This window comes from Haemaphysalis longicornis, unplaced genomic scaffold, assembly GCF_048455015.1.
Source record: "Haemaphysalis longicornis isolate Haplotype H1 unplaced genomic scaffold, Haemaphysalis longicornis Haplotype H1 scaffold_5, whole genome shotgun sequence".
In the NCBI taxonomy this organism is placed as follows: domain Eukaryota; kingdom Metazoa; phylum Arthropoda; class Arachnida; order Ixodida; family Ixodidae; genus Haemaphysalis; species Haemaphysalis longicornis.
Window position 1 is genome coordinate 99,029,338 of NW_027526385.1, and position 8,741 is coordinate 99,038,078.

General features: G+C 50.0%; 1 protein-coding gene across 1 annotated transcript in view; it reads left to right on the plus strand.

The window, feature by feature from the left end:
* Sdk (sidekick cell adhesion molecule) overlaps positions 1-8,741 on the plus strand; it is a gene marked incomplete in the record, with an annotated part of 89,813 nt that overhangs the window by 51,189 nt on the left and 29,883 nt on the right. Inside the window, 4 exon segments of the mRNA XM_077670986.1 lie at positions 132-411; positions 7,029-7,507; positions 8,040-8,217; positions 8,715-8,741. Coding sequence (XP_077527112.1) covers positions 132-411; positions 7,029-7,507; positions 8,040-8,217; positions 8,715-8,741 — 964 coding nt within the window.

The window sequence follows — 8,741 nt, forward strand, 5'->3', positions numbered from 1 at the left end:
GGGGGACTGCAGATTACATGAGACAATTAAGTGCAGCGGGACACGAGAAACACCGCATGGGCCGATCCCATTGATGATTGGACCACTATTGGACCGGATTGGATGGGTTTGGATTGGGTGGCTGCCCGCAGGTGACGGCCAAGGCGACGACGTCCACCACGGTGGTGGTGTCGTGGGGCCCCGTGCCGCGGGCCCACCGCAGCGGCGTCCTGGAGGGCTACCGGGTGGTGTACCAGGCGGCCCGGGAGTCCCAGCCCACCCGCAAGCACATTGCCAGCAACGCCACCTTCACCACCACCCTGACCGAGCTGCGCAAGTACACCGCCTACACGGTGCAGGTGCTGGCGTACACCCGCGTCGGCGACGGCGCCCTCAGCCTGCCACCCGTCTCAGTCACCACCTTCGAGGACGGTGAGCCCCCACTGCTGCCCTCTCTTTCATTCTTTCTTGCAAGGGGGTGTGCGCAGGTGTCCTCAGTGAAAATTCAAATCAGGACGGTTGTGTGGGTGGTGCGGTGGTGATGACAAGGGAAGCAGTCAGGGCCAATAGAGGGCGCTACGTAACGACATGATAATCATCATTGGGGCAGAGGGAAGAGAGGGGGAGGTGGGGAAGGGTGAAGGTTGGGGCTGGTGCGAAGGTAGTAAAAGGTTACTCGCTCAGATGTATCTCCGCTAGTTGAATTACTGAGTGCTGAACGCGTTGCAATGTTAGCTGACAAACAGTGCCCCCGCGCGGTGCTGAGAGTTTTGTGTTTTGTGCAGGCCTGGCACAGCTGCAGGTGGCTACGGAGAAAGGAAATAACTTCAAATAAGCATTAGTTCATTCTGGGCAAACCACTCGGGTTGTATGGCTTGTTCTTTGTGTTCCTTGCTTCTTCGCGGGCCTGATGGCCTGCTTCTGTTCACGGTAGGCCCCGCTTACCACTTAGCCATCCCCACTTATATCAGAACCATGACACAATGACTGCTTAAAGGCTTCAGTTTGATGGTTTGGACACCTGATATCTGAATTGACAAGCGATCCGAAGCCTCGAGTACTCTGAAAAGTCCGGTACTTGCTCAACCATCGCTGTGGGCTTGCAAGCCTGGCTTGCATTACACATGCTCACAAAAACTGCCATGTGTTAGATATCGTTACGTGAAAATTCTGTTGTTTAGAATAAATATGAGCGCTCCTTTCTCGGTCTGGGACAGACTGCTTGTTTGAGCTCTTACTCAGAAAATTACAACCTTTATTGAACTAAAGAAGTTTGCAGAAAAAAGTGGACATGTTGAATATATCAGTATTTGAATGTATACAGTCGATGCTGTAACATGCCTTGTTCTGTTGGGTTTTGCAACTGATTTGGCCAAGGGACGTGTTCGGTTAGGAGCACGGGGTTCCATTTTAGTCTGTGTTCTCACAACCCTACTGTATAGAGCTTTTGTCTTTTTTGTCTAATGCTATTGTTGAGTACCTTTGAAGGTATTTGTAAAATTAATGGGGTGGTTGCATCCCAGTTCTTTATTTTTGGGTCTGTTGCACAACTTAGTTAAGGGGGCACACTGGTCTTTGAAACTTTTTTTTTGTTTTCCAACCAATTTTCATGAAACTTTATGGGCTTGTTCAGATTTTTTAGCTGATTTCAAATATCCAATTAGTTTTGATGTAAGGTAATTAGTTTTTGAGATAATTAGAAATCTTTCTTGATTGTTCTTGAGAACAATGGAAAAAAAACTAATCAATAAAAAATTACAAGCAAGGCATGAATAGATACTAGAAGTTGTGTAGAAGGTTGTATGGGAAGCAGTTTTTTTGTTTTACAATCACATACAAGTTTCCATCAATTCTTACTTTTAGGTTCGAAGTACTGCTGCTAACCAATTGAAAATAATGCTAATTAAACAATTACTGAAACACAAAATGCAAAATCTGCTTCCCATACCACATGGTTTAAACATTCAGCTTCCTGCTGAAAGAAAAATTATCATTCTAGCTGCACTACGTGCTGAGGTATGCCTCTCGAGAAGTTCCTATACGTCAAAAATATGCATTTTTAGAAAATGGCAAAAAACGTAGCGGTGCTATGTTTAATGCAAACAGTAGAAGGTGGAGTACTTTTTTTGCACGAAACAACTAGTAGGCCCCCGCAGCATAGTCATCTTGACTGCTGGCACCACCCAGGTGCCTCTTCTTGAGGGTCCGCTGCACATTTTCTGCGGATGTCCGCCTGCGGGAAGAGTCCTTGGTTCGCCGGCGGTCCTTTTCGGCCATGCGTGTGCTGCTTAGTGCGCCAACGGTCATGTTGAGCTCCTGCAGGATCTTTGATGATGCCAACTGGCTTCCGGCATTGAATCGCATCACAGCCTCTGCGACCGCAGCTTCCACACTGTGAAGCGATGCGTGGCGCTCCTTGGGAGCCAGCGACCATATCACTGAGTGAAGACTCTCATTGCTGTTTTGCGTCTTGACGCGCTGGCACCGCTCAAGCAGCTTGTGGTCCGCCAGCCGTTCATACACAGGAAGCAAGGCCTCGCAGACGTGGGGGGGGCAGGTTGTAGCGGTGCTTGGGGGCTGGCTCCCCTTTGGCCTTGGCAGCGTTATGGCGGCACCACGAGTCAGGACCAGTGGGGCAGAGGCTGTGGTTCGACACTGCATCATTGGATGTCACGTGATAGTACGTGGCCATCACAGCCTTGTGCATGGCTGGCACGTCCCCTTTGTGGGACTTGATAGCCCAGCCATAGTAGGACGTCAGCTTGTTGATGAGGTCGCCAGTCAGCCGCCCCCTACCACTGAGGCTCTCTGAGCCAGCTGGCCTCTGCTTTGGGAGGTTGCGCAGTTGAGTGCCCATTCTCTTCTGCACGTGGTTCACGCACTCCTCTTTGAGGATCTTAATGAAACCATAAACATCTGCATCCCTCAAAGCGAGGTAGGTGCGGCAGTCACCATCCGAAACCACTGTGGTGTATCTGAGCTTATGACGCTCCCACGACCTCTGAAAGAGAATGAGGGCAGCCTCCACTTCCATTTCCCCAGCTTTTTTGGTGGTGTTTCTCTGGCAGAGGTGCTTCGCCTTCCACTCTTCGTAGGCAGGGTCACTCTCTTTGGGCGCCCGCTCGCAGCCGGCGCAAAAATTGGAGAGCACGACATAATCGAGCACGAGCCCCGTGAATAACTCGATGACCGTGCCGACTCCGATGTGCGACGAGTGTCCCCTCGTCATCCAGGAGCCGTCGTACGACACGGCGATGTTGCCCGGGTTTGCAAGGTCGAGCTCAGCGTACAGTTGCCGAACTGATCGTGCGCAATCTGCAGTCACCTTCCGCGATGCGCGAACAGCTGCGGGCGTCAGTTTAGTCTTCACGTAGCTCTGCCACGTTTTGTTGTGCAGGCCGCGCGAAGAAATGTTCATCGACGAAAACACGTCGTTGAACGCCGTTTGCTGCTTTCCAGTCGACTGCATGGCGCGCGCGCCCAAAACATTGATGGCAAACAGCTTCGCCTTGCTCTCGCCGTCAACGCGCGGCGAGCTCCACGCCGTCGACACGTCGCCGCAGTTCGCGCACTTGAGCACTAGCTTTACGGCGAGGCCGTACTCCCTGTCCTCCTTGCCGATTTCCACATCACCGGAGCACAACTTGCATTTCACTGCGCGCATCAGTTCGTTCAGCTGGGTCAAACTGACGATCACGAACCTTGTTTCGTCCAGCGGCGTGGCTGCGGCGTTGTCAGGGTCGCCCAACAGGCTGCACTTCCGTTGTGTAGCTCCAGTTGAAGAAAGCTCGTGCAGCTTGTTTTCCGCGTTTTGACGCACCTCTGCCACTTGAGACGGGTGCAACATTGCTGTATCGAGACGGATGCAGCCGCTGCCGAAGGCGTTATGAGCGGTCGGCGGAGGCGCTAGGCCTACGTTGACAAGCGCGTCGTCGCCAACCACGGAAGGTCGGTCGCTATCTCCTTCATCGCTCCTCGCTGGTGTGGAGCGGCCTCTGAGATTCTCGAGGTTGGATTTATTTCTCTTTTTGCCATACGGGTTCTTCGTGCGGGATTTTCTTCCGGTCTTCCACATCGCAAACGTCGTAGTCAGAGCCCGAGCAATATGGCGCCTGATTGTGCCGACAACGGCATGGAGCAGACGACAGACGCCGCCTTCGGCCAATCGCATCGCGCTGTCTAGTCACGTGCGCTCGCCGGCGAATAGGAACGTGCATTTTTGCTTTTTTTGGCGCGTGTTTCCCACTCTACGACTGAGCGGGCAGGAACCGCAGTGGCGGGAAATTGAAGACCGAAGTTCGCTCTTTCAAACGAGACCGAGATCGCTGCGATACCGCCCGTTGCGCAGCAGTGAGGAATTATAGAAAAATAGTTATTTTGGCGTCGGAATCTCGAAGAATCAGCCTTGTAGGGCTTTTATAAGTTGCTGTTACTGCTCAAGTACCGACTTTTCGGAGGAAAAACTTCGCAAACCGGGAGAAAAAGACCTGAACATTTCAAAAATGATGCTTATGAAAAGTGCATTTTTTGGCACTTTTTCGGTCCCAAAGACCCGTGTGCCCCCTTAAGGGGGGACGCGGCTTTCAACTTCGGAAAAATGACCAAAACATCGTTTTTTTGAAACCCACATATTCGGCTTCTATGTTTCCTATTCTGTGCGTCTGCAAAGTTTTTACGCTGAAAAGCGTCGCAAAGTAGCATAAAAAATACTTTTGTCAGGCGCGGTGACAAACTATCAGCGCAAAAGGGCGAAAGAACGGCAATTTTCGGAGCGCTCTATCTCCGCAACGGTGCCACCGGGCGCGGCCATTTTGATATGGTTAGATCGGCCGAGTGATTGTCTTTCCGGTTCCGCTCGTCTCTTGTATCTTCGTTCATTCACAAACGCACAAACGGCAGAAAAGAAACGACGCACAAACGAAGCTAGAAATAGATGCTGAAGCGCTATTGGTCCTCCGGTCGGGGCGCAGAACAACGACCCTCCTGATTGGATGTCGCGGGCGCAGCGCAAGATGGCGGCCGCCTGAGCTGCGTAGCGAGCGGATTGAGTTCATTTTCGCCGCTTCGCTCGGCCGAGTTTCTGTTCAATCTGTGGTATTCAACACGCACGTTATCGCGATGGGAATGCCAGAGATAAGGAGCCAGATTACGGGAAGTTGTGTGGCTCGAAAGGAGGAGGTCATCGAACGCTTCGTGGTGCGCGCGACTCTACCGTCGCCAGACCTTGGAGGGTGACGCGGTGTGCGTGCTTGCGATAGCGGTTCGTGAAGTGAACTTTTAGTCGGATTTGCGATGTTTACACGCTTAGTTATTGCTGTGTTTTGACTGTGGGCTCACAAGCCTTGAGAAAGAAACGGTCGAAGCGTCAAACGCTGCGGCACGCACGGCATAGCCGACGCGCATTGGAGCATCACATGACTGGGCAACCGGTTACGATTGAATGCCAGTAGTTGTAATTAATGCCAGCGACGTTAGATTTAATCTTAAAAGCGACCAGACGAGCCATATCAGGTATAATCAAAGTTCGATATGTCGCGGTAAGCGTGCGCTGCGATGCGCACGAGCCATATCGCCTTTCTTGCACTACGTTTCCCGTGCACTTGTAATTTTCATGCAAACAGGTTTGAGTTAGTAATATAGGAATAAAAATATGCTCTCTGCGTTAAAAATGTATGTTACTGTGGCAGCATTTAACAATGATTTTCTTAGGGAAATTATTGATACCATTGCTTAGGGCATACTGGCTGTGCTGCGAGAAATATTGGATGCCTTGAATGTCAAAAGTAGTAAAAAAATATGCTCTTGCATTGAAGTTGGGAGTTATGCAGAATACTCTACCAAGCTTCAAAGTAGCTCATTTTCAACCTTGTGGTATGCAAACTTTTGGCAATGAACACCTGCACGTATGAGTACTAAGTTGCTGTGCCAGGCAAGATAAAACATAAAAAAAGCCAAAAATGTTCAAATTTAAGTAAAAAAAATGCTTAACTTGTTGCCATGGTGACAACACTGCAAAGAGAGGTTGTCCAGTGCGATACAGCCAACCAGCTAAGCTACTTTGCATTGAAAGCCCATTGAAACCCATCTTCCCCTCCGTTTGGTTTGCAAAGGGGGTATGTACTCTTCACGGAGGAGCTGAAAATGATGTTTTCTGGAAAGAGAAAGGCTGTAAAAGGCACTCAAATTTCAAGGCAAGGCCTTCCAGAAGCCCCATGTTCAAAAGGACATGAAAGGCTGCAACCGTGGCGACTTTTGATAAGTGAAACCTATGTTGCAACTTCGGAAGCCGTTTTCTCAAAACAGTTTTTTTTGCCACCTATGTCGCTTGTTCCAGGGATTTCTTCGTGACCACTGGGTCTATTTTGATTCCGTTTCTTGCATTACATTCCTTGATGAACTGTTCAGGTCGTGCCACTTTTGGTTTTCCAGATTTGTTTTTTGTGATTTTTTTATTCAAATAATTGTTCACAGTTGACATGCCTGTTGCACATTAACCTCTAAAAAAATGAAAACTAAAAAATATTGTTTTGTAAAAAAAAAATTCTAAAACTGTCACGACCTCGCCCATTCATTTGGGAATGCAAAGCACTTCGAACAAGTTTTCTATCGTGTTTTATAAGTCGCTCAAGCTCGGTACAAGCGGAACAGAAAGAAAATTTAATAAATAAAAAAGTTATCAAAATATTATCTTGAAATTTTTATGGTATTATCACAGAAGCATTTCCAGTTGCTGTGCCAATTTTCATCAAAATCCACTCAGAAATAAAAAAGTTGATTTTGAAAACCACGTCCCCCCTTAACTTCTGGTGATTGAGTCGGACCAAATGTACTAGCAAAGCGGTGGTCATCGAACATCAGTTTAAAGCTGTTTGTCCTCAGTTTTCTTGCTTCAATGCAATTTCTCTTTTGCTTTTCAAAAAGATTTGCTTTATTAAAATGGTGTTCATTTGAGCCCTGTGACAAATGTATGAACGGCACTTTTGAATCTCCTTGAAGATGCACCAAATGAACGAGACATTGACGCTCTCTCTCTCTCTCTCTGGTCCCAGTGCCGGGACCTCCCTCGAATGTCTCCTTTCCGGACGTCACGACCACCACTGCCCGCATCATCTGGGACGTGCCCCAGGAGCCCAATGGGGAGATCCTGGCGTACCGCATCTCCTTTTGGCGCCGACACCGCCACCACGGCCCCTCCTCCTCCCCCGAGGACGGGGACGAGGACGACCCCGAGTCGATGGAGACCGACAACGGCCGGGTGTCGCGCGAGGTGTCGGCCATGGACCGCACCCTGAAGGCCTTCGACCTCCGACCGCAGTCATACTACGAGTTCGCCGTGAGCGCCCGCACACGGGAGGGCTGGGGCATGGAGGCCCGCGCACTGGTGCTGACCACGGCGAGTAGGGAGAAGCCCCAGGCACCCTCCCGTCCGCTTGTCAGTCCGTCACAGGTGCAAGCGAGGCACGTGACGCTGAGCTGGACGCCGGGGCGGGACGGGTTTGCGCCGCTCAGGTGCTACCTCCTGCAACAGGTGAGGAGATTCCGCCCCCCCCCCAACAAAATCTCTCCTCACAGAGAGGCAAACTTGCCAACGTGGCTGCAAAGCTATGTCCCCTTGCGGGAGCCAGTGGATAAAATATTGCAGTGCCACACTGCACTTTAGTTGCGTGCAGCTGTGGTATGTTTAGGATGATCATCACGATCGTTCCGTCACACCAGCTGAAATGCTTATCATACGGCTGCCAGAGAAAGAAATGCCTGTGATTGTGAAAAACAAACTTACTATGCAAACTTTCAGCCGTAAATGTAACAGTTGTACTGGTCCTTCGTCGCGTCACTGACGAAAAAAATTTCTGTACGCACCCAAGGCATCATGGGCAGAACTCGGTACGGAGGGTGGCTGCATTTGGAATGTTTTCAGAATGTATTCGGCTGTGTTCGGAATACACTGTCAGCATTGAAATTCAAATGAACAGGAATGCTGGAAACACAATGACAGGTTGTTCCCTGAAAGAATGGAGAGACTGATTGCGAGCTTATGCCCCTCTCCCTCTGTTGTCCAGATCGAAGGCAGTGGTCCGTGGAAGGAGCTGCCCCAGAAGCTGGACCCGAGTGCCACAACATACACGGTGGCCGGGCTTAAGCCGGCCACCCGTTACTTGTTCAGGCTACGGGCGGTCAACGACCTGGGCTTCAGCCCCTGGAGCGAGGAGTCCAACGAGACATGGACCCTGCCCGCAGGTAGGTTGGTTCTGCGGAACAAATTACTCTCGAGTGCCAATGCGTCTTCAGAAAAGCCTTTGTTCTTTATGGACTGTGCAGCTCACTTGTGTAGAATTTGCAACCTGCACAGTTGGGTGAAATTTTAGACTATTGGGGTAACAGGGAGGCTATTGAGAGATGACACTAGAAGTAAAGGAAGATTGTTAACTTGAAGGAGGGATGAATTTGAATAATTCGTAATCAGAGAATGGATTTTTGCAGCACAGGGCAGGAGCAATTGGCAATCTGTGGGGTGGGGGGGGGGGGCTTTCATGGTGCAGTAGGCTTAGAATGGTGATGATGTTTCAAAGTGGGAAGGGGTTTTCTGTGTAAGCGTACATGCGGGTGCACATGCATATGCATACACCCATGCATGCATACACATGCACCCTTGTCTTCCCAACTCCACTTCCACACACTTCCACTTTTGTTACAGTGGTGACAGTGCTAAGTGGGTGTCATTTTGTTTCTTTCAGCTCCCGAAACAGCGCCAACCAATGTGG